This window comes from Ciconia boyciana, chromosome 3 (genome assembly GCF_034638445.1).
Source record: "Ciconia boyciana chromosome 3, ASM3463844v1, whole genome shotgun sequence".
In the NCBI taxonomy this organism is placed as follows: domain Eukaryota; kingdom Metazoa; phylum Chordata; class Aves; order Ciconiiformes; family Ciconiidae; genus Ciconia; species Ciconia boyciana.
This window is the reverse complement of record NC_132936.1, coordinates 119197954-119223753: the sequence shown is the minus strand read 5'-3', so window position 1 is coordinate 119223753 and position 25800 is coordinate 119197954. Positions and strand designations below refer to the sequence as shown.

Genomic DNA, 25800 nt, shown 5'->3' with positions numbered 1-25800 from the left:
ATGAATTTGGCTATAATAATAATCATTCCATCCTACAATGTGCTGCACTGGAAACTCAGGCATTGAGAGAAATGCTTACTCAATTTGCTAGTGTTTTTGATAATCTCACTTCAGTTTTTGCTTTCCTTCACAAACCTAAACAGAATTATTTTGCAAGAGACTTGGTAACAAGTTTGGCTGGCAGGGTCAGGAGAAAAGGGCCCCCTTTTAAGTCAAATCGGGACTGTGGCCAGGCTCTGTCATCTCTCCCCATACTCTGTGTCACAGGAGACACAGCACTTCACAGTTGTTTGTGCTCTGGTACACTGTCAAGTATTTAACCTGGAGGCTCTTAGCTTCACTAGGCTGCCCTTACAGATCATTTGTGAGAGAATAAAAAAAATAAAATCTATATAGGTGCAGATTCTAGGAGTAAGTTCAAATACACTATTTACCTCTGTCTTCTTGCCCTTCTTGGTGATACATGGTCCCATCAGCAGCAGAGCCTCCTTGGGCAGCCTGCCATTGAACTCTGCATTCCAGTTGATGCTTCCTTTTTCCAGGAAGACACTGATCCATGATGGGTGGTTGTGAACTGTTAACTAAGCTGACTCCTTTAGGCTAAAACTCAGAGGCTTTCCAAGGTCCTCACAGCAGACTCTTTTAATACTTTGATGTTCAGAAAGTCATTAATGGAAGCATGTTTTTGTTTAAGTAAAATCAGGTATCCATACTTCTGATATAGGCACAACCAATTTAAAATAACTTTTAATGACTATACAGAAATATTAAATGTTTTCAAATCAGCATGTCTAAATGAAATTAGACTGCACAAACAGTCCCAGTTTTCTTCTGGGCTTCCAAATCAAGCAGAAGACCTAGTGCTTGTGTAGCTCCAGGCCTCTCGCGCATATGGAAACCACGACTCCCAGCCCCAGTCCTCGGTGGTGCAGCTGTGCTGCAGCTCAGAATCTTTCTGCTGCTCTGCTGGCCACTGCCCGAATGTTGCCATAAACTTTTGATGGAGGACTTCCTGCAGAAGAAAGCACAAATTCAGTCGGCAAACAAGATATCCGTTTCTGTGACATACGTTGTTTTGCTCTCATGTCTGTGTTAAAAGCGCACGGGTGAGAAGGATGGTCAAGGTTAGCCACCCTGTCTGTTACTGCAAACGCAGGGTTAAGCTGCTGCTGTGGGCATGGGTTGCTGCCTTTGGCTTTCTAGACAGTGCATTCAAAATAGCTCCTCAAGGAATGCTGCAGCTAAAGCAAAAAGCAGAAAATCTTCCTTCTGCACCATGGAGAGAGGGTTTTGGAGCCAGAAACCACCCCAAACCCTTCTCTTAAGGGCAACAACTCCCAGCAAGCTACCTGCTCCAAATACAGATGCAGACATACTGGGGAAGAAAGTACGACCCACAGAAAGCAGTTTATCAGACTGCGAGATCTATTTCTATGTAATGGAGAAGATTAGGTAACAGGACTTACCTAAAATTAGATTGCAAATTGCTGTTCGTGCCATTTTAATGTTCTGAAAAGATCCCAAAATATGAATTTTCCTGTAAAGAGCAGTCAAAATAGCATTAGTTAATGGGGAAAAAAACCTCCCTAGGATTACACAGTTAATAGAGTATCAAAGTTGGAGGTGAGAGATGAACATGGAATTTCAGATGAGTGTACTAGTTCCTCTTCCACAGCTGTAATGAAAAAAACCCAAACACTCAAAAATCAGAAAACCTACAACATAGAACCTGTGCTCTTCCAAATCCTTTAGAAAATAGATTTACCATTTGCAAATTTAACTGTAGCAGCTTTAGGGGGGAAAACATTGTTGCAGGGTTGGTGGGTTCAACTTTCATTATTCAGAAGAAATTCTTAGGCTGTGTAGAATCTCTCCATTCTAGGTGTGCTGGTGACTGTGTTGTTCTCAAAAGGTCAAATAAGTACTCAAACAGTGTTCATTAAAAATACCGCTTAAATAATTTGTCTTACTACTGCTCTACAACTGTTTCAAAAAAATTCAAGTTATCTTTGTCCCTGGAAGAGGACATGGATTAATTTAGGGATTGTGCTCTGCCTAGAAGGAAGGAAGTCAATACTTACGCATCAGCCAGAACTATTCGTGTCCTGGTTACGTTTTCTATAGTGAATTTTGTTTTTCCGCCTTTCCCTGCTATTCTCCCTATTGCTCTTGACAGATGATCTCCTTTCAAAGGTTTGACTAAAACGAGAATAACGCAGTCAGTAAAACAGCGGTGGAGTGTATTTCTGTAACGCTTCCCTTGTTCGGGTTACTGGAAACAACTCATTTTAAGTAATACAAAAGCAACTTTGCTATAGGTGAAATATATATACGTATCTATAGTCACCTATATGACTAGAAGTGAAAATCACCTCCAGTAGTACATGGCCCCTGGAGAGAGATGATTCTCATACAGAACCGCAATGGAAGGCATTCTCTTCATTACTGAGCAAGTAAGATTGAGGAAAGAAACAGAGCCAGAGCGCACACAACACCAGCAGAAATGGAACAGATCCCATTTAGATGCTGCTCTCCTTGGAGCCTGCTCCAAGGAGTCCCAGTAATACTTGAAATAATAAATGTTTCTGCTGCCTACTTCCCACCCCTCGCTGTCAGGATAGTGGGAGGAACAAAGCCCATCCCAGTTAAAAGCCTAGTGGATGTATTCCCCAAAGCACTCCATGTCACCTTGAAGTTTAAAACAACATTTACACTGTGACAAGAAAAATCCAATCAACCTGCCAAAGGGACATGCTTTTTAGGGATGAAGGGTTGGGGGGTGTTGTTGGGACATCTTGTAAAAACAAGACTCTTGTACATGTTGTAAAAGGACAATCCTTTCAAGCCGCCTGTACCTAGACAATAATTCTATGTATTGGCATGAGGGTTTTCCTGATCCCTAGGGACAAGTGACACAAGTGTAGCAGAAAAAAACCCAAAAATGTATTTGCAGGTAGTACATGCGACTACTTGAATACCGCAGCAGAAACTACTTACCGTCTGTAACTTCAAATGATTCTAGAAAAAGATCATCTAACCTGATGAGAGCAAGAGCGTCCTACAATAAGAGATTTGTTATCAGCATGAGTGTTACAGTACCACACCAGACTTGCAAGCTTGTATGTTTTCTTTACGCATACAAACAGATGACATCAGCAGTATTTCCCCACTTAACATCTCAAACCATAGTCAGCTCAAGTGAGATCAGCTATTTTTTCAATAGCCATACAAGCAGTTATTTCTGTGTAGAGAACCCTAGAAATGCTTAGACCCCCCCATTCACCGCAGACCCACCTATATACTAGTGAAGTCAGTACAAGTCTGCGGCAAGGAGCAGCCTGTACGATGCTGCAAAAAGTGGTTTTGTTTTCTCCTAGTAAATGTGGAGTTTTGAACAGACTGATGGTTATTGACTGGGACTAAAGCAAAATGAACAGTCTCTAAGTATGCAGAGCACCTCAGAGCCAGATGGAATATAATTTCCTGCTTGCCTCTCACATACCGTTAAATATTTCCTCCATTTCATAATTTTAATTATGTGCTGTTTGAAGATTAGCTTTTTATTCTGCATTAGCTTAAGAAATTAAGACTTCCGCTCCAGTCACAATTTCAAACAAATTTATTTCTAGAAACCCCCCTAAAGATTTATATTTCTCTCTTACTGTAATTTGCAGAGAGGCCAAAGACTTCATGCAAGCAAATTCAAGCAATCTCACAACTGAGCTGTCGGGAGACTCACCTCTACTTGAAACCCAAGTATAAATGCTTTCACAAAATCAGCTGCTTTCGTTAGAGCACCGAGATCCTTTGTCTCTTGGCAAGTCTGCAAGACAGGAAGTTATGTTTGCAAATTAAGACCACACAAATAGGACCAGGACTTGAAAAATCTAAGAGATGAAGGCTAACCATTAAAAAGCCACATTTAGGTAACGCTCCTATATTGTGTTTTACTGAAAGACCCAAGTGATAAACTTTGTGCTTCCTTATAATGTTGATGCTCAACCACAAGAATGCACCAACTACCAGAGCCTGTGTCTGGAGGTGGGGGGAAAGAGAAACTGCTGAAAATCCCCAGCACCAGTGGCCAAGAAGAACCTTGTTTATGAAAAAAACAAACACCCCCCCCCCCCCCCCCCCCAACTAAACTGCAACACAGAACAGCAAAATAAAAGAGAAGGATGGCAGGAGACAGCTTGAGGAGGGAAAGTTATTCTAAGGACAATATCCCAAAGATGTTTTAGGAGGTGATTAGAAAATCGACCTGACACATCAGCAAGTGTTGGAGTGTTTTAAGTTTTATACTCCCCACCCCGCCCTGCCAGCAGAGGCCACAGGATTTGCTGCCAGGGGGCATTTCTTCAGCGCATGTTCTAAAACTAGGCCAAAGCATTCCTCTGCTACCCGTGGAAAAGTCTGTGCACATTGGTGTTTACAGCTCCTAACAGGGACACCTTAAAAAAGCGCGGTCTTTGAAGCTTAAGAAAAAAAAGCAGGAAACAGTAATTAAGGAAGATAATTATGTTAATGTCTGGAATACATCAAAGGTGTTCTGAAATGTCATTTACAGCTTCCACACCATGTCAAAGAAATGATAGAAACTCATTTCAGAGTTGCCAATTGTTTTATACTCATGATAGCTATGGGCAAAATTCAGTCAGCTGGATCAGGAACACAACTACCTGCTTGTCAACCAGACATCATTCTGTATCAAAAAGCAGTGTGAAAATCCCAGGTTTTTCACCTGTGTAGTTATTCAGTGGAATTGCAAGAGTATTCCTGCTCCACCCGAACTTTCCTTCCAGTTATTTCTAGGAAGTGTAAATCTGTCACCTTTCCTAACAAGCTGGCCGACTCTCACTAACGATACAATTTTTTTCCTCTAGTTGCTACCATCAAGCCTGTGGGAAGATTTCAAGGTCAGGAAGCCAAATTACTGTTGGTGTCTATATTTTCACCGTTACTTTGTAAAATCTCATACACCAACATCGCTAATACAGTAACTCGTATGTAAAAGGCATAGCATGAGCTTTGGGTATACAATTAAAACCAGCTACTCTGAATATTCCTGAGGGAATAAGAACGAGGAATGAGCATCTACCAGATTTACAATTATATATTGGTGTCTGTGCCCTCAGCTATTCCAGTGCAATCCATTAAAGAGAAATCACAAGCTATTAAACTACAGGCCCTTGTCTTCTGCCACAAACAAAAGACACTACAAGATTTGGTGTCCCCCTCAGAAGACACTGTTAACTCAAAATTGTCACGTAAGTATTTAGTGGCCTTAAATATCTGGAAAACATTGCATTCCAAAATTATATCTAACACAGAGACTAAGGTTCTTCCTTAATTCTCAAGTACATAATTTTCTCCTATAAAAACTGACACCACCTCCCCCAGCCCCTTCTAGAAGAGATTAACACTTTTGAGTTTTACTTACATTAACTACTCGTTTCTAAGCGATAACTGACAGATTTATTTTGATTCCCAGTGAGGGTTTCCTGGTTAGGCGAAACTAGGCCGTTTCCATTTTTCCAAGCGTTACGGGGAATTTAAAGCGCTTGCCTAGTCCTTAACCCGGGGGGAGGAACAGCGCTGAGGAGAGGCACGGCATGGCGGGTATCAGCCAGGGAAGCAGAAGGAGCTCTCTTTACCTTAATTTCAACGTTTCTTGTCTTCAAATTAAACCGGATTTGAAGTTGCAAGTGCTCCACGATAGGCGTGAATATTTTCATCCAGTTCTCCTTCAGGGGAGTGTACCTGTTGGCCGGCACGGGAACCTTCCTGATTTCGCCTTTTCCAGCCTAGCGGGGGGGAGAGGGTGGTCAAGCACGGGGAGGCCGGGAACCGGGCACCGTTCCGGGGGCCAGAGGGCTGCTCGGCCCTCCCGCGGCTTCCCCGCAGCGGCAGCCCCGGCCCTGCAGGCCCCGCAGGCCCCGGGCACTCAGTTCCTCCCGGCACGGCGGCCAGGCCGGTATTTCCCCGCCCCGCGTACCCCGAGGGCCTCGGCGGCCACCGGCGGGAAGGCCGGCCTCTTGCTGGGCCGCGGCTCCGCCGTGTCCATGGCGGCCCCTGCCAGCGGCTCCTCCCCGCCCGCGGCCGCCCGCCGCTTCCGCCGTCTCCGCTTGGACAAGACGCTGGTGAAGCCGCCCTCGCCCGCCGCCGCCGCCTCGGTCTCCATGGCGACGGGAGGGGAAGCCGTTAGAGCGGCTCGCGCGGAAGGAGCGAGGCGACGGTTGGAGCGCGAGCCCACGTGCCTCCCGCCGGCCGCCGGAAGGGGCCCAACGGCCGCTTCCGCCCCGGCCGCCCGCTTCCGCCCCGGCCGCCCGCTTCCTGCGGTGCCCCCGGCGGTGCCGGAGCGCGGGGCGGCGGGGCGGGGCGGGCGGCGGGATGTCGGCGGGGGGGCCGGAGCGGCCGCAGCTGGTGGCGCACGTGCAGCAGGCGCTGAGCTACACCCTCTTCGACTGCAAGTGGGTGCCCCGCAGCGCGCGCCTCCTCTGCCTGGGCAGCGCCGCGCGCGGCACCGGCCTCCTCCAGCTCTACGAGCTGCAGGGCGGCCGCCTGGCGCTGCTGCGGGAGGTGAGCGCCGGGGCGGCGGCGGCTGAGGCGAGGCGGGCAGCCTCGGGACGGCGGCGGGGGGGGACTTGTGGCGAGGCGGGCAGCCCCGGGGCGGCGGGGGTGCCTCGGCCCGAGCTCACCCATCTCCTCCGCGGGGACGAGGGCCGCTAGGCCCTGCCCTGGCGATATGGGCCCGCAGCCGGGGGCAGCGCCGGCCCTGATCCCGCTCGGGAGGGGAGATCCAGGCGTGCGTCCAGAGGCAGCGGGACTCGCTACCGGGAAAAAATGAGAAGAAGAGCACTGTACTGGGCCTGGTTTGCCTGTGAAGTTTGCTAAGCCCGTAACTTCTGTCGCTCCGTTTACTGGCGCTAGTCTGGCGCGCGTTCCTTGGGCCGTTGTCATGGTTTGCGTTACAGGGAAAGCCGGAGGCTCTGAGCTCCGCTTGTGTTTGGTTTAAGGGGGTTGTTTTTTTTTTTTTTAACTCAGACTGACCTTTGAGGATTTGCTGATTTTCAGGGGTAGCAGCACCTCCAGTGCCTGAAGCCCCCTAAGGCCACAAGCGAATAAATTTCGTCAGTTAATGTAGTTCTGTAGGGACGAGGCACTGGGGGTGCATACACAGTATACGCAGTACTGCTACAGGTGAACTGAAAGAATGGCGTCGTTCTCCCTTTCCCACGTACCAGCAGGGCTCTGGGAAGAGCTGGGGCTCCCTCTGCCTTGTGTTTGCAAATCAGTAGAGACAGCAGCCTCTTGAGTATCATTAGCAAGCTGAGGTGAGAGGGTTTTTTAAGACCATTAAACCGAAGTCTCTGCTTTTCTGTGCACAAAGGAATAAACACAAAGTGTAATTTGCCCTTGATAGCATTTTGATTGTATTTTATGCTAAATCTCCTATGTGTATTTCGCTGAAATCTGCCACCCGGGGACTCAAGAAACTGCTGCCGCAGTCTGCAGTTGTGTTGCCTTTTTCCCATGTGCTGACACAGAATGTATCCTTTTTTTAAAAGATTGAAAAGGCTAAACCTATAAAATGTGGAACTTTTGGTGCTACATCTCTGCAGCAAAGATACTTGGCTACAGGAGATTTTGGTGGAAACCTTAACATATGGTAAGCACGGCTATTCATTCAAATCTTTTTCATGTGATGTTGTGTCTGTTGGAACTGGTGTTTCTGTATGTGGCTGGCTTTGGTATAAAATGCTCTCTGTGCTGCATGTGGTTGGGACCCACTCCTACTGTATTGGAACATGCCTGTTTTGTAAAAGCAACATGAATTCTGCAAAACAGTTTAATTTGGTGCTGTTTCACTTGCCTCTTCTGTGTGCAGCTGCAAAAACCTGTTAAAGTTCTGCTAGGTCCTCTTCTGAAAAGAGGCTTTTGAATGGATGCCTGAATACAAATAAGAGGTGGTGTTCAACCTAAATTTGTCTAGATCAAATACACTATTTTTAATCTTGACATTTCAAATGCTTTTTCAGGTCCCTGAATGATTTGTATAATTAATTTGTGTAGGTAAATTGATTATCAAATAAAGTTATAGGGTTAAAAAGGGGTTGTTTGTTGTTGTTATTATTATTATATTTCCCTTGCCAAGGAACTATTGGTTCTATTTTGTGGGAATAGTGAGAATGACATGGATTAGTCACTAGTTGAAATCTAAAATAAAATTCTGAAGGATTTCTTGAAGGATGAGAATCAGTGGGAAAGAACCATGAAACCCACAGTTGGATGCAGCTTTCATTTGAAGTTGAAGAGCAGTAGTCAGAGCTAGGTGGGGATCAATGAATAAGGTAATTTTATAAACTTACTGAAAGTAAAGCTCATATTACTAGAGAGTATTTTGATCTGTAGCATGATCCATTTTGAGCCCAGCATAAAAACTGGTTGTCGAGGGTTGCTGTGGTGAATCCCACAACTGCCTTTACACACAGGGAAGTCCAGAACTGAGAAAAACCTTTCAGATCAGTCTAAAGCAGTGGCCAAAGAAGGAATCAAACAAAGACTCGTGGTTCTTAATGGTGATATCCCTATTTTGTTCCCACTGTTAATCTGAGCTTATATAATTTGTGCTCAAGCTTCCTCTCATTTTTATATGAATCCTGAGCGTCAAGGAAAATGCTGTATTATCTGTTCTTTTCTTTCTTGCCTAGGAATTTAGAAGCTCCTGAAATACCAGTGTATTCTGTGAAAGGTCATAAGGAAATCATAAACAGTATAGATGGTGTAGGTGGCTTAGGAATTGGGGAAGGTGCACCAGAAATTGTGACTGGCAGTCGAGATGGTGAGTCAGTGAACTCTGAAAGTCTTTTCAGTAATTCTGAGAAAGTAGTCTGCAAGCTTTGACGGCAGGGTGCAGTCTGCCATCTGAACTAGTTACAAATCTGCTGCAACTAGTTCTTCATACGCTGTCTTTTGAATCTTGCTTGGGATAAATTTTCTCTAATTCTTTTAAACGCTGTAGATAAGCAAATATACTGTTGTCCCTGAGCATGGGACAGAAGGAATACAAAGGAGAATAAATGCAAAGTATCAGCCAGAGAAAATACATCCTTAACAAATACTTTTGCTTTATTTCTGTTTTATTTTCTTCTGTCCACTAAATGCAGTCTGGCTTTCTGGAATTGAAAGAGGTGCTCCTGTGTTTTGAATGATCAGGCTGAAAAACAAAGGCCTTCCCTGGGGAGATGAACACAACATGACAGTGTATCCATAATACAAAATCCATTGTCCTTCTTTCACAGGAACTGTGAAGGTATGGGACCCGAGACAGAAAGATACTCCTGTCGCTAATATGGAACCTGTACAGGGGGAGAGCAAAAGAGACTGTTGGACAGTAGCATTTGGTAATATATCAGATTATAACCATTCCTCCCTTTAATATGACTGTGCTTTGACAATTATCAAAGTATTTCAGGATGTTACAGAGTAGTTTATTTTGTAGGGACCAGTCAGTAGCAGGTTTTGCTTTTCAACATTGTCAGATTTATGTTTTTCAAAAGAAGCCAATTTTGTGATGGCTGGGTTTTGGACTCATTCTCTTATCACCTTTGGTCAATCATTTCAGAGATAAGCTGTGCGAGCTTTATCTCTATGTCTAGGAATGTAAAAACAGTATATCCAGCTGCGTTGTCCTGAAGGACAAATGTTGCAGTGCACAAGGAACCAATTGCTGTTGTAGCGTAGTTCCAACTAGCAAGCATTAAGGCATTCATTTAAGAGAAGATCCATGAAGCTAAGAGCTAATTAAAGACAACAGAGATGCTTGATGTCTGCTCTGCATTTTTCCTTTGGAGAGAACAAGCTGCTTGTGTTCTACACAAGCTGGTATTTCTGGATTAGCTCCATTTTTGCCTCCAGAGTCAGGGAGTGAGTTTTACAAACTGCTAATAAGTGCATGGATTATAATAACAAAATTGATAGTAAGGACATTTGGCAGTAATTGATAGTAATTCATAGTAACTGACATTTCCAGGCAAGTAGGTGCAACTGTAATGCTCATTGCTATTGATATCTTTGTCTTCTGCTTTGACGAACGGAGAAAAAAGTGGCCTCATATTTTCTTCAATTTTCTTTTGAATTACTGAAGCTTGAGCCAAGGCCAGGTTCATCTTGAACTACGAGCTCTGGGCTAACTTCTTTCAGACACTGATGTGCTTCCTTGATCCTGTCAGCCGAGAGTTTTTGGATGCAGGCTTCTGCATCTCTCTAGTGATGGCCATGGTAACATGCTGGGCCTCCCTACGAGTCTCTGTCTGCAGAAAAGTCTTCTTGTCCCACTAACATTTCATGCTTGAGAGGCTGGTTAAGGAACTGCTTTCTGCCCTGGTGCCGTCTGGGGAGCATGGTTTGTAGCAGATGAAGATTTAGGGTAGGAATGTATTTGTATAGGTTTACAAGACCAGCATGCAGTACTTAGTCTGTGCGGTTTAGGCAGTACTTGGCAGGGAGAATAAGAATTTTGTTCATATTTTTAAAAGAAACAGGCTGCTGGTTTTGAAGCTGTATTTTCTATACCTTTCAGGTTTGAAAACCAGACTGTTCATTAAAACTTAATATCCCAATAGTAATTTTCTGGCATAAATGTAAGCTGAAATTGCAGGCTTAGGGGGTCTGAAATTTACAGACTAAAGAGGGTTTCTGTATTCTGATCAATTCTTTCTCTGTGTCCAGGCAATGCTTACAATCAAGAGGAACGTGTTGTATGTGCTGGATACGACAATGGCGACATTAAATTGTTTGACTTAAAAACCATGTCACTACGATGGGAGACCAACATTAAGAATGGGGTAAGGAAACCATAAAAGTATTTTTCATTCCAGCTCCTATGCAGGATGGAAAAATTAAAAGGACTCTGAACCTGAAATTTACCCAGAAGACATTTCTGCTGAGATTGTACCAAGGAATTGTTTTCTTTAAGTTCACCAAGTTGCACCCCTCAAGTTCGTGGTCTGGATAGCGTGGGCTATTTTTCAGTGGATTCATGTTTTCAGATGATTTTGTTATTTCCAAATTTGTGATGTTGGCATTGTAAAAATAACCAGTGATTAGTATACATTTACAAATCACAAAGCCCCCATTTTTTTTTTAGCAGTGGCTAAATTTCAAGGCTGAATGTTTTTTTTTTTTTTTTTTTTTATATTTCCAGGTTTGCAGTGTGGAGTTTGACAGAAAAGATGTCAATATGAACAAGCTAGTGGCCACATCGCTTGAGGGAAAATTTCATGTTTTTGATATGAGAACTCAGCATCCAACCAAAGGTTTTGCTTCTGTTTCAGAGAAGGTATGGGGAGATAGAGAATTTCTTAATAAGAGACAAACTTTTTGAATATATCCTGCCAAAGTACTACAGGTCTAAAACTATTGTCTTTGATAGGTAATAGATGCCGAGGTTACTGGGGCACAAGCTGTGTGGTAGCATGGCTGGTGTGGCCCCAGGTGCAAGCAGCAAAAGAGCCTCTGTGCATCCAGCTGCCAGCACTCACCCAGGTTTCCTCCCTTTTATATCCTGATATTTGGGCTTCTCTGGTCTTTGGGTCCTGTTGCAGTTGCACCGCTGTGTACTCAGCTGTGCCCGTAGTCTGAGAGTCACATTTATTGGAGGCCATATTAAATTGTCATGAGCATGCAGATTCAAATCTTAAATATATCCCAAAACAAAGTGAGCCTTCTGCAAACACTTTTCATCCTGCAGTCACCAGACCTCATATGAGACATAGAAATCATTATTTTTCATCAGAACCAAACATTTTTTGGATTGGGATATTGAGAATGAGTGAAAGGATATATAGGAAAGACTTAGTGGCCTGGAGGCTGTTAAATATGGAGAACTCTTATAACCTTTCTTCTTCCACCTGTGACCACTGCATTGATTAGTTTAAGTTCTTTATAAAACAGTATTTATTTTTTTTGTGAACAAAATCTGATGATAATTAGAGAAAAGGAACTTTTGTGATTAAGTTCTCCAGGACCGTCTAAATTAGAAAAAGCTGAGTTTCAACTTAATATCTTTAAATTACTATTTTCCATACCACCATTCAAAGCAGATAAGATGTTGGAAGTACTTTGATTAGATAACACAAAAGTATTTACTGAATTTGTGTTTGTAATAATCAAAATGTGAAAATGGAATTTCTTATCTCTTATTGACTGCATTTAAGCTCTTCCTTTTGGACATTTTCAGACAGATAGGCATTAAGTCAGAGTATGTGTGTTGGGGTTTTTCCCCAGGTGATTTCTTTTGCTATGTGATGTTGCTGTTCCCTGGCTGAGATTTAAATTTGAATTGTAGATTTTTTGTGGTGTTTGCACAGTGTTTGTAGTATATTCCCCTCCAATAATGATTTTGAGATGTCAGACATTGAAATTAACCTTGTGGTGACTGTGTCACCTAAGAGCCTGAGAATCCTGTAGTTCTAGAGCAGTTCCTAAAGACATGCTTATGCAGCCACTTTACCTTTCTTTAACCTTGCTCACATGGCCAGTCCCGAAGAAGCTGAAGTGCTAGTGAGTGGTAGCCTTGGTAGGGCTGTTGCCTTATCCCTGCAGAAGAATGGGGTGTGTTAGAGGCCTGGCTTGGCTTCTCCTGTGCGGGAACTGGCTGCTCCTGTGGCAGCAGGTCGCAAGGCTGGAGGAAGGGAAGGTACCTCAGAACGGACGTTCCAATATCCACCATGAGAAGGGCTGGGTTCTCTTCATACAAGTGATTGCCATTTAAGATTCTGCGTCCTTTCTTGTGAAGCTCATCCGTAGCTGACTTCTATCCAATGCTGATTTATTTTTTTTTATTAGGCACAAAAATCTACCATATGGCAGGTTCGGCACCTACCACAGAACAGAGATATATTTATGACGAGTGGAGGAGCTGGCAGCCTTCATCTCTGGAAATAGTAAGTGATCACTCTCCAGCCTGCAACAGGGGGAATAAGAAACCAACCATTTATTGTTTTAGGAAAGAATCTTCCTGAAAACAATGAGTGGGGTCCTGCTTCCAACCTCAGAATATCTAGTTAAAATTACTGCTTACAAATGCAGTAGAAAGGGTGATTTCAGTGCCAGTACTTGATCTGGAATCCTGAATTAATCCCTAAAAGAATGTGACAGCAGCACAGGTGAATTTTGCCTTTGTCACTTTTCTTAACATAATCAAGATCTAATTATATCCTCAGTTAACAAGGAGATAAATGGAAGAAAATTATTTCTTAAAATTCTCATATAGTAGCAATTATGTCTGAGAAGAATATTGAAAGCCTGGACTTTTAATGATTCTTAAATTTACACTGTCTTACATTACATGGCAAAATAATTTAATCATCCTCAATGCAGTGAAGTAGGTGCATTAAGTTTCAGAAAGATAGCTGAAATGAAATTTTCTTGCCTGTGGCAAAAGCCAAACAATTAAAAAATGAAGGGCTGTAGGAGAGAGGTGTCAGGATTCAAAACTTCCTGCCTCATTTTTTCTTTCATGAAATATTTACTAAGTATGCAGTGTGGATATAGCTGGGTATGATTATTCATTATTTTTAAGACATTTATTTGCCTTATCTCGAGAACAGAAGAAACCCTTCTCTGTGTTGTTCTTAAAATAAAAATGATAATGTGTTTTTATCAGTAAATTCTAAGTGCATGTTTTACTTTTCTTTACTTCTTGCCAGTGAGTACCCAGCTCAGCGCTCGAAGAAGGATTCTGAAGGAGCTGAGATGGGGGTGGCAGGTTCAGTCAGCCTCTTGCAGAATGTGACTCTGTCAACACAGCCTATTTCTAGCCTAGACTGGAGTCCTGACAAAAAGGGACTGTGTGTTTGTGGTGCCTTTGACCAAACTGTGAGAGTGCTGATAGTTACGAAGCTTAACAAAGTTTGACAGGAAAACTAGAAATTCTGATTAGAAAGCAATGAGGTTTGCAGGCTGTAAATATGGGAGGGAGAGCCCTCCTGTTTCTAATTTAATTTCTCCCTTATTAGAACTGGATTAAAGAAATAGAAACCAGATCTTTCTATTGAAAGTTCAGATACATGCAGTTAGAGTTGTTTGACTGATTGTGCCACAATGACTTGAAGTTGCCTGGGCACAAAACTTCTACCTTCTAGAAATGTGAATTTACATTTATAGTAAAATGTGCCTTTGTGTTAATGCAACCTGTAATTTCAGAAATCACTTTAAATTGTTTGTGTTCAGTTCAATCACAGTGCAAATCTGTTCACACTTGTTAAATGGTTTGGCTTTTTTATATATAGTATTGTGCGTATGCACTCATGCAGTGGAAGCTATCATCTACTCCCTTACAGAAACTTATGTGTTATTGGATATATTAATTAGAACGTTTGTTAAAGTGACTTAGGATTCTTTAATACACTATAGAAGCTATAATGAATGCTGAAATATATTCAGGTTTAACGGAGCAAGCTTTTTATTGAAGACCGTATTGAAATTAAACTATTGAGCAAAACGCACTGTTTTATTATTTTAGTTTGTTTTTGTAACAAGTTTCTATGTTCTGTTGTTTTTATGTCTGTAACTTGGTACTCTACAAATAAAATTATACGGAGTGTTGTCTTAATATGAACAAAGTATATTCTTCAAACCTCCAGAGATTTAGAGGAGGAATGTACTTGTATAGGTTTATAAGAACAGCGTGCAGTACTTAGATAAAACTTAACTCATTTTGCAGCAAAAGTCATTAAAACTTACCTCCATCGTGAAAAACTTTATAAGGTAGCCAAAGTACTATCTTTTTTTTTTTAAACGGATTAAGTATTTCTTCAAGACCCGATGTGACAGAGTAGCTTTGTTACCGTAGTTTCACCTGAACGTCTCGTTGTAATTCCCCTTATCTCCATTGTGTTTCTTTCCTGATTTTACCAGTGTGTGCTGCTGCCCATTCTTTTTAGCAGGCACATCCAGTTACTGTTCTGTATTTGTGGATGTATGGTTGGGGCTTTCTTAGTTTTAGTAAGCTCTAATGATTTCATTTGTCACTTCTTTATCTGGTATTAGCTTTCAGCTGACTTGTATGTGCATATGCAAGTTTCAGGTAAAAGTATTTAACTATTTCTGAAACCAGATTGTGATGGGAAAATGCCCAGGTTAACAACCAAAAAGCCCCTGTGTGGCCATTTGCAAAGAACCTCTGTTTTCTTAGGCTTTGGAATGAGGAATTGGTATCTGACAAATTCAGGTGAGTCACCTGCACTGCATCAAGCCTGACCTTCCAGAGGCTGCTCTGCAGGGAGAGAGGTCCCAGGGCCTTATGTCTGTACTGGTCCTGCCACCAACTGGTGCCCAAGCAAGATGGAGGAGGAAGAGGAAACAGCCAAATACTGAAGGTTAAGGTAGAGAAAGTGGCAAATGGGCGAAGCAGTGTGGAAGCCAGAGACTACTGAAAGTAGAACAGCAAACTGGGTTGAAAGCAGAGGTGAGGAGCTGTGGCAGAAGGGCAACACTAAGGCTGCAAACCTGGCACTACGTGATGTCTTCAGGCTCAGACTTTTTCCTCTAAGATTCCAGCTAAATACAAGTGAGATAGAATTGTCCTTACTAACTCCTGGGTATGTTAATTGATCAAACCAGCTGAGGAAAAAGAGAGCAGGCACCTGTGGGTAGATGAGGCTCACAGGCTGTTAAACCTTAAACCTTGTGAAACAGATAAATCATTAATGCCTTTGTAGCAGAGAGGGGGCAACAGGAAAATTGCAATAGACCATAAACCCATTGTGTCTGTGGAAGTCCATCGTTTTAGTAGGTCAGTGATCCTTGGCTCTAGCCTGCCTTCAAATTTAGTCTCTTGTATCTTGGGTTCAGCAAGGGCCAGCAGGGATGAAAGCACAGTAGCTGACAGGTATCTGAAACTGTAACAAAAGTTTATTTCCAGTAAAGCAGCTCTTAGGTTTGATCAGTGGGAATCTGTCCCCCTGTGAAGGAGGCATCTTGTTCAGTGGCTTGGGACAGGGAAGGTGCCCCAGCACAGCCAGAGCCACGGGGATGCCCTGGCGAGGAAGGTTCCCAGTGCTGTGGGCTGGCACCAGAGCTGCGAAGGCTGAGCCCAGAAGCTCAAGATCCCTGAGCAAGGGCTAATGACATCTGTCCATCTGTCAAAAATGTGCCATGCTAACCTCTGGTGCAGGTGTACATGCAGGTTGCACTCTGGCTTGGCAAGCAAATGGCAGGTTGTGTAGAATGTTGGATGTACATAGGCTTGCAAGTGCTCTTTCAAGGAATGTAGGCTAAATATTTGGTGGAAGGCAAAGATTTATGAGATCCAGCTGTCTTCCCTAAGACTTGATGGTTTGCTTTCAAGTGTAATATTTAGTATATGATTTTTTTTTTTGACACAAGTAATACCATCTGCTTGTGAGCATAGCATAATGCTGAGAGCATATTCTGAAATTATTTTAAATGTTGCCCTTCTTAGGGTGCAACCCAGCAGGAGGGAATAGGGGGAACTACTGCTCTGCAATCTTGACTGCAGCTTGCTTTGAAAAGCTGGGAGTGTGGAGTTCAAAGAATCAATTTAAGTGCTTTGAGTCTAAAATGCACTGTTCAGAGATGGGCTCCATTAGCTTTGGGATGTAAATAAAATATACTCACTGAAAGGTATGCTAGGCAGTGGAAGTTTGTGGAAATATGGTTTCTCTCTTTAATAGTAATTCTGAGTCAAGCACAGAGTAAGGGAAGAAAAAGCTCTCAGTATAGGTACCTGTGAGGGAAAACAAAGAACTCTGAGTGCAGGACTGGGCTCTTGGTGGTATTTTTATTACGTACTTGGCCTGCAGCAAAAATGTCCCTTCCTTATACAAACAACTCCAGGGAGAGCTCCTAGTGAGCCTACATGGTGATGATATAAGTTAGAGCAAGAGCTAATAAACAACACTTCTTAAAGTTTCAGGGGCCTCCAAAAGACGTAATGTGTGTTACCTCTGGGTACTTAATTTTGGGATTCATTTTATTTGTTGTTTTGAAAATGAAGGAATGCATTTCCCTCATGAGCAGCTGGTTTAATGAAAATACATGACGGTTTGCATAGCAAGAGTTTGCAAAAAGCTAAGAGCTGGAGGGGAGCGTAGACGAACGGTAGTGCTGTCCTTGTTCAGGAAAGGTAAGTGGCTGTATCTGTGTAGCTAAAAAATGAAAGATAGTTACTGGCTGGAGAGAAGAGCTGTTGCTAGTACCTGTACTATGCTGTATCTCCCCAGCAGGTTGGATTTCTGCTTCTCCCAGGCTAAACAAGAAACTCCAGCCGACCAAAAGCTGCCTGTGGCAGCCTAGCCTGCTCTATTTATAGTCCTTCCTCCTCTTGCTGAAGACTGGCACCTTGCCTCTGCAGCCTGGAGGCTGAAGAACTGACGTGTGTTCTAAATAAAATCATAATGCATCAGAGGTGAAATGCACAGGGCCAAATCCTCTCTGACACAGCACCAAGGAGCACTCTGGAAAACCCCTGCCTTGCCCAGGGCCAGGGAATGGAATGTGCTACCGAGTTTGATGCCTCTACCGCAAGTGACCACATTTAACAAGCATATCTGCTTGGCAGCTATCGCTTGTTTCCTGTGCAAACCATCCCTGCACACTCATGGAAGAGAAAAATCTGTTTATGGGCATGACTGCAGCCAGAATATAGGTACGTGTTACACAGTTGTTTGGGGGTTTTTTAACAGTTGTTGCCCAAATCCCTAGCTACTACAAATCAGGGCTTTTTCTTTCACATCAAGATAGTTACTTGGCTTTCACAATTTGTAGAGGTCCTTGGACATTACAGCCCTCCAAGGTTTCTGTGCAGGTAGTCCATATTTGGCCTACAGTATATAGTGTTCATCACAAATATAAAAAGTTACTTACAGCTTAGCCATGACTTGGATTGAATTTTAAGCAAAGTAAGACAAGTTATAACTCTGTATGGGAAGCTACAATACAGTGCACTGTCAAGGTGGGTGAAATATCACCTATTATCTCTGATTTTTCCAAAGTTCAGCTGTGATATAGAAGGTATTAAAAACCAGAATCGGCAACAAAAGAGCCATGACAGAAGAAAGGACTGAGGAAAAAGTTAAGTAGCATGCCAGCATTTGAGAATTTACCCAATGAAGTCAGAACAGCTCATGTGTGAATTGTATTAGTTTATAATTATGTATTGCTTGTGCCATCCAAGATAGCAACTGTAACTCTGAAGGGCAGACTTGAAGCAAGGAATAAATGGCAAACCTGTGAGGTGCACAACATATACTAACATTTGGCAGTGCATGTGCCCTTGCCCCTTCACAACCGCTGATGCTGTTAGGGACATCACGGAATTGGTGCACAGAAGGAAGACAGGGAATTGCATGGAAAAAAGACATCTGTCCTCCAGGGATAACTTCAGATACAGCTTGCCAATACAGTTCAGTTCGTCTTCCCTAAATTATTGCCATCCAATATATTTGACAGCAAATAGGGATTGTTTGGCTAAGCTGACTGATTTATAAGTAAGAAGCTACTTTTGTGGCCTGCATATTCATCACTGTAATAAAGTTGTCTAACTGTAAAGTTGGTATCGACAAACTGCCAGAAAAGATGTTGATTTGCTACTTTTTTTTTTCAGTTAAGCCTGCATTTTCTTGCTCCTGATGCTGTTACTGCTGTATTTTCAGTAGTAGGCACGCTGAACAGAACAACTGCCTACTCCTCAAAGAATCTCCAGATCACAGTCTGTATGTCTAGAGTGTATTTAAAGCCTTTGTGCATGCAAGATATTTTGCAGTAGCAAACAACTCCCAGCACTTTAGGCAATGGCAGCTGTTAACTCAGGCAGGAGCTGAGAGCTGAATCATTTTGTGTAAAGTATGGCTATGGGACTGCCTGTGGCAGTGCAGGTTCAGCCCAGAGGAAAGACCAGACGGGATTTTTGTGAACTGGGCCAGGGATATTTGGTGACTTGGTGATGTGGCCAGTTCTAGCCTTGGCCGTAAAAGGTTTTCATTCCTTGCTGGCCTTTCTGGGAGGACCTGCTTCTCGCCGCACAGCTTCCCCTTGCAGTCGCAGAGCATTGTCCACAGAGGATACTGGAAGTGGGTCAGTGTTGCCTGATGGCTGCAAGAGTATCTAGGGTCTCAAGGGCAGTGAGTAGCTGCCCTGTGCTCTGGCCTTCCTCTTCCTCCTCAGCCACCAATGAAGCAATTGCCAGTGAAGAGGCAGAGAAGTTTTGCAGGACCCTGTAGCAAAGGGGATCCGAGCAGAATATCTCTTCCCTGTAATATTCTGTGTTACACTCTTAACTAGTTGATCTGGGCCAACTAGCAACCGTCTCAATAATTTGCTGGCATGATTCAGGACTAAGCAGGAGCTGTTCCCAATAGGCAGCCTGTGTGTGGCAGCCTTGCTTTGGAGACCAGCTCAATTTAGCAGTACGGTCACAAGCTATGCCAGTTGGTGTCTGAGCCAGAGAACAAGCCTGTTGCTGTTTAGCTTAGTAGTACAGCTACAGCCTCTGGGACAGATGTGTCTGCTCCAGTTTTCTCTACTTCCAAGAGATTTCCTTCCCTCCTGCCTGTACTCCCTCCCTCCACAATGTTAGTAAATCTTCATGTCTGGGGATGTGCAGAGAGAGCTGAGCTGCAGAACCACGTGGAGGCACCTGTAAAAGTTCCCTCCTCTGTTGAGCTTGGCAGTAAAATCAGCCTGTGCAGAATGCACAGACTGGGGTTCCCTTCCCAGACCAATGGCTTCTTCCTCTCTTGTTAATGTGCAAGAGGCCAGCCAAGGTTGCCAGCCTTTCAGGGTATTTCCTGATCAGAACATTACACCCTGACCTTCTTAAGCATGGCACAGTGAAGCTGTTTTTCGTCACTATGAAAAGCCCATCAGCAACATAAATAAAACAGGCACAGGCAAGCTCTCCTAGGTTGCTTGGGATTTTAAGGTTATTAAACATTTAAGACATTCTCTGAAGCCAGAGGACATGTGGGTTGCAGAATGGCCGTAAGGCCCACAGAACTGCATAGCGATTGAGACCTGATGGGACCTTTTTGTGCGGTGGTGATTCAGAAGTAGTAGCTCAGCCTGTTTACCAGATTGCATTGTATCAGTTGCCCACTGTTTGACTGTTACAGTCTTGCAGTTAAAACTACTCTTTCTTTGAAGTAAATTACTGGTTAAGTCTCGAAGTCCCAGCTGCTTCCAGTTCCTTCTCTCACAGGTGGAGGCTGCTTACATTAAAACCCACCACTGGCAATATTTGTATTTCATAAAATATTGAGGACCTGATTTTTTGTGCGAACATTTCCATCAGCACAGAAATGCTACTTTATCCTGACTTTGCACAGATGTGAATGACTACATGTGGTGCAAAGCCTTAAGTTGTTCTTATTTGTGGATTTGCTGGGAGGGCTAAGGGAGCTGCACCCTCTTGCCCCCTTCCCTGTGTCACAGAGCATAATGGAACCGTGCACCTCTTCTTACTGCAGTTGTAGCTGCTTCTGGCTCTGATTATGCTGGGATGTTGCTCCAGCCCATCCTGCATCTGTCTGCCAGAAATAATCCAACACTAGCGATGTCCTCTGTGTACTAAAGGTTTTTTCCTCCTGCTCTCTTCATCTCTTGTCTTTTGCTTATTGTTTAAGATTTCTGAGATGGAGACTATCTTCTTAGGAGTATTTCCAGCTTGGAGCACCATGAGGCTTAGGTTTCTAGGCAGCGCTGCAGCAACAATGAAAAATAACAATAAAAGGTAGGTGCAGCTAATTAAATCTGTTCAGTTCAGTTGCATCCCATGCTAAACCTTTCATTTTCTGAATCACCAATCTTCCTGCAGAGATGACAGAATCTCTCCTTCGTGTTTCTGGTGTAGCTCAACTGGGCAGGACTTTGTGGCCTGTTCAGCAGATGTGGGGAGCAGACCCTTCCTGCTGCCTTGCAGAAGTGCACAGTGGCACAGGCCTGTGGCATCTTCATATCCGGCAGTGTTTTTCCTTCCTGACATTCACATTCCCTTCCTCCCACATCCTGCTGTTGCAGAGTGTGTGAAAAACATAAGAGCAGCCACACTGGGTTAGACCAAAGAGCCTTCCAGTCCTGTATCCTGCCTCCTCAGGGGCCATGTACAGATAAATAATTATAAAAAAACCCTTTTAAATGACAACTGCAATTTGGGTCCTAAGTTTAATTTACTCCTAAAGTTGTCCTAGGCTTCCTGCTAAAATTAAGTTGGAGTATGAAATATATGGTTCTATTGAATTTATGCACAGAATCTGTGAATGGTGAATAAGTGAGAATGGTGGATCGCTAATGCATTTAGAAATAAACCTCAATTTCTAATACAATTTACTTCCACAATCTTAGTGAGAGAGGCAGCTATAAAAAATTACAGCTTTACATACTAATTGGAAGAAATGCAATCTTATAACAATATCAGAACAAATACTCTACACATGGTAGATTGCTTTCAATTTATTTCTACAGTTTCCATATATAAACATATATAACCTAATAGATATATCTACATTCAGCGAATAAAGCTTTGGATGTTAAGTAACCAGATATGGTACCCAGCACTTCATCACATCCTGTCATTTAATCTAGTTGGCAGGAACACAAGCTCTTTTGATCTGTACTATCTTTATCTCAGTGTAGATCTCATCCTCCTTATCTGTTATGTTAAAAAACCTTTAATCAGAGGGTTTAAGCTAGTCTTATTGAATTATATTATTTTTCCTCCCTAAAACAAAGCTACATCAAGCTCAGTTTCCTTCTTTCCATGTACTTTTACATCTGTATTTTGATTAGAAATGCTATGTTTTCAGAAAGGAAAAGAGTCTGTGTTTAGTAGGTTTTAAGTCATTCTAATTTAATTTGAGCACAGAAAAAAAGACATTTCCAGAGCATTTTAACTGAAAGGTGAGTCTAAGTTCACCTGGGCTTAGGCTGCCACATACGCTGTCCCCAAGTCCAGCAAACTGTATCACAACATGGAAAATTTTGGAGGTTACACTTCTTTTCCACTGTCCTAAGTGCCACTGCTACAGTTTTTTTAGTTCCTGAAGATGTGAGAAATCCCTGTGGGTTAGCCTCAAGACTCTATTCCCCTTCTTACCCTATCTAGTGGCTGGGGCACAAACCTGACAGCCAGATATCTTGGGCTCTCTTCCTGGACTCACCATCTGCCTTGCAATAAATCACTGTAAACTCTCTATTCCTGCCCTGCCTCCCTGCTCCCTGCATATATCTGGTCTCTGTAGAACACAGGCAGAGACATAAGTTACCATAAACATGCCATTCAGCCAGGCAGCTGCCTGTAACTGTCCTTTTGCAAGTATTTGTCTTCTGATATGCTAGAGGAAACATCAGGTATTTGCCCCTCTTCCACTGAGTGGCAAGTGCACATAGGCAGGCAGGTACTGGTGTGCAGATGGATGTTCATGCTTCAGCTTACTCCTGCTACACCCTCTTCTGGTAACTTGCTGGTCTGCCCACACAGCACATTGCAAATTCATTAGATATTACATTGCAAAGAAACAGGCCTCATAATCACAAAATGCCTATCCCAGAAATGCCCAATGTGGCTGAGGCCCTTCAGACACAAGTGAACTACAGATACTAACATCTCCCAAACTGGTCTGCTTGCTCTGACCTGGGATTTTAAAAGGTACCCTCTCATACTCTGCTTTTTAATTACTTTGGCCATAACTCGACTTTAAACATGCCAGATCAGGAACTGTCATGAAATGGTCTGCAGCTCAGGTTACCCAGGTGCAGACTAACTCTTGAAATAATTTAAAATGTGATGTTGCACAAGTTTAGACCAACACTTTTTAAACCCAAGTTATAGGCTGACCAGAGGTAACACAAAATTTGTCAGTTTAGTTTTAACGTAGCGTAGCTGTATTCTCACTGACTTATTCTCATTTAAGCCTGCATTGGTTTAGCATTTTCAGCATGGTTGCTGAATCTCTAGAGGTTTAAAACAGAGACTGACAGAATAAAAGGGAAGGTTCTCTGTGTTTGGATGTACTGGCTTTCTAGTAATTGATCGAAAGGGCTTGTGGTGGACACCTGATAAAAGTATCTACTTAGAAAGGTTGAATTATTTAATGAAGTATCTCTGCAGCTCTCATTAAGACTCACATTAAAAGGTCAAAAAGAGTGTTTAGTGTCAGAAGAAGCTGGACTTGCAGACAAAGCAATTCTATTGCTTCCTTTTCTCCCTTAGGATGACTGTAGATGTTACAACCACTTTTTGCTTTTGGTCTGATTTTAGCATCTGTATTTTTATTCTGCCAATGATTCATTCACCCTTTTGTTACAAGCAGCTTCTAGCATCCTTCTTTGTATTCCCACCTGATTCACAGCAGAAGAATCTAGGTTATATTTTTTTTTATTTAGCTTGTCTTCTACATGAGGATCTCCAAAAGCGTTTTCAGTGGCATTGTTTCTGTGAGTTGGAGTTGTCACAGCTGGTCTGTACGTCAGGCTGTGGTGCTTTGCATGACCCAGGCTGTAAGCATAATGTTTCCAGTGAGGTCAAGGCTACAGGATTTGGCCTCTGTGTCTGCTCTGCAAAGAACATTGACTCCGCAGGAGTCGATATATAGTATGTACAATGAACGAGATACATCATAATAAAGGATTAATTATGTTAAAGATGTCTGTCGTTTTGACTACTTTGGAGAAAATATTCAGGATTGTTTTCTGTTGTTTTGGGAACAATAGAGAAAAAATCAATAATCATTCATAGGCCTCTCAAATGAAATGGCTTCCATTAAGTACCAGATGGCAGTATAGCTTTTTTTGGATAGATTTTTGTAGAGATATCCATGTATAAAATCATAATATATTTTCAGAGTGGCACCAGCATAAACCAATTGAATTTATATGAGCTGTATCTCAATCAGATTTTGGCTGGGATAAATGTAAACCCTTAACTCCTCACTCTCTGCTCTTGAAAACCAAACAAGCAACACAGCCATTTCAAGCAGAAAACAAATGCTTATATACCTAGTAATCCGCTGAGTGAACTGCCTCAAGAAATTCCAAGACCTATGGCACTCAGTATAGGGACTTCAGTTAACTGAACAAAATTATAAATCTGTAGTAGTTTGGAGTCAGTAGCAAATCTATAACAAATGTAAACCACTAGGAGGAGACAAAGAGCCACACTGTATGATCATGAAATACTCTTGAGTCCAACCTGTACTGCATTAATGCTATATGCGGTTACAATCTTCTACAAACAGAGTTGGTTGAATCTGAACATTGTTCATGTGTTGCATTTTCCTTTGATCTTGTAATTGAAACAAAATATTTGGTTTAGGAAAGAAGACTCTGGCAGAAACTTCCTACCTAACGTTTGGTAAATCAATTAGTCTATGAATCAACTTCTCTCTCTGTATTTCCCAACCTGTGACATGTGAATACTGAGGTAAGAATGAACTAAACATACGTCAAGTGTTCCAAGGTCCTTGCAGACACCTGGCACATTGGAAGTGCAAAATTTTACTTTATTTAGGAGTTCAGGTCTTCCTATTTCTCTGCTACCCTTCAGACTGTTGCATTTCTGAATTTTATAAAAAAAACCCTCCTAAGTTCCCTGTTACCTACAATGCATAATTCTGTAGTTGCACTAGTAAAAATGAACAAGATAAAATAATTAAGACTGTATTTTTTGAAAATAAGAAATGGTTATGAAAATTCAATGAAACATTATTAAACTAAAATATTATCAGACAGCAGGGATACCATTCCCTACCCCAGTGGTTCTACTATCCTTATGTGTGTCCCACATAAAACTGAAAGGCTCTTAAAGAATCCCTGTGTTTGCTGCTTTCATAAATACTCTGTTATTAAAAACCATATATAATTATATTGCTTTTTCAGACATTTTTGGTTGAAACCGAAAACCTAAACCTCTAAATCTCCTGGAGGAAAAGGAGATGACAAGATGTAAACAAGTAACTGCTCTACCTGAAGATCTTTAGATATGTTTCCAACTGGGGGTAGGGAGAAAGGCTCTCATTTGCAGTGCATACTGATTTAATTAGAATAAACAGAGTATAGCACTTAGATGTAAACCAGCCTATTAAGAGGAAGCTCACTTTTGCAATATTTTAAATTGCATTGAAGGCACAGAGAAGTGCACTGAAGCTAGATAAGGCCCCAAACTTCTAGTCCTGTTCCCCCTACGAATACACTCTTGCACTTTTCCCAGCCTTGACCTCATCCTTCTTCAAACTGGACCTGTTTTTCCCTTCCTTGAGAAACGCTGATGCTGAGTAAGCTGGCTCAGCACATTCCCTTCAGGCAATCAGTCACGACTTAATTGGCCACATACACTTCTGCATAACCTATAGTTGAGAACAGGCCCTCTTCAACCACACTGAAGGATTCCAGTGATCCTATCTTATCCCCTTGGAGGGGATAGGCTGCAGACTGTAGTTACAATCAGCTTCAGATGAGATTGTGAACGGAAAGGAGGCGAAAGAGGTCTTTGGCTAGTAATGCCAATACTTTTGATGTGGATGCTGACTTCTGTTTTATTATTTATCAGAATGTAAATCTGTAAAATGCGGATCTTATCTTTGGGAGCCACAGATGTGTTTGTACAATCTTCCAGTCAGCCAGCTCTTGCAGTGGACAAATATTAATCCGCTGCAGTTTGAACCCAGATTTATTTGCCGAAATCTTGAGGAGAAACACAGTGGAAATTACAACCAATGATGCTATTAGAAACACCCATTCGAGGATGAGGTGAAGATGTGCATCCTCAGTCAGGAACTGATG

General features: G+C 42.5%; 2 protein-coding genes across 2 annotated transcripts; one reads left to right on the top strand and one right to left on the bottom strand.

Moving 5' to 3' along the window:
- Nucleotides 1-721: 721 nt before the first annotated feature.
- Nucleotides 722-6330, bottom strand: PNO1 (partner of NOB1 homolog). The gene is made up of 7 exons (XM_072857399.1): nt 5996-6330; nt 5655-5804; nt 3740-3823; nt 2998-3058; nt 2082-2199; nt 1467-1537; nt 722-1012 (listed from the first exon to the last, which is right to left on the bottom strand). The coding sequence occupies exons 1-7, from the start codon at nt 6179-6181 to the stop codon at nt 945-947; spliced, it is 738 nt and encodes a 245-aa protein (XP_072713500.1). The 5' UTR covers nt 6182-6330; the 3' UTR covers nt 722-944.
- A 60-nt stretch (nt 6331-6390) lies between these two features.
- DNAAF10 (dynein axonemal assembly factor 10) lies at nt 6391-14627 on the top strand. The gene is made up of 8 exons (XM_072857382.1): nt 6391-6579; nt 7569-7669; nt 8712-8842; nt 9303-9404; nt 10732-10847; nt 11207-11341; nt 12850-12947; nt 13713-14627. The coding sequence occupies exons 1-8, from the start codon at nt 6391-6393 to the stop codon at nt 13918-13920; spliced, it is 1080 nt and encodes a 359-aa protein (XP_072713483.1). The 3' UTR covers nt 13921-14627.
- Nucleotides 14628-25800: the final 11173 nt, after the last annotated feature.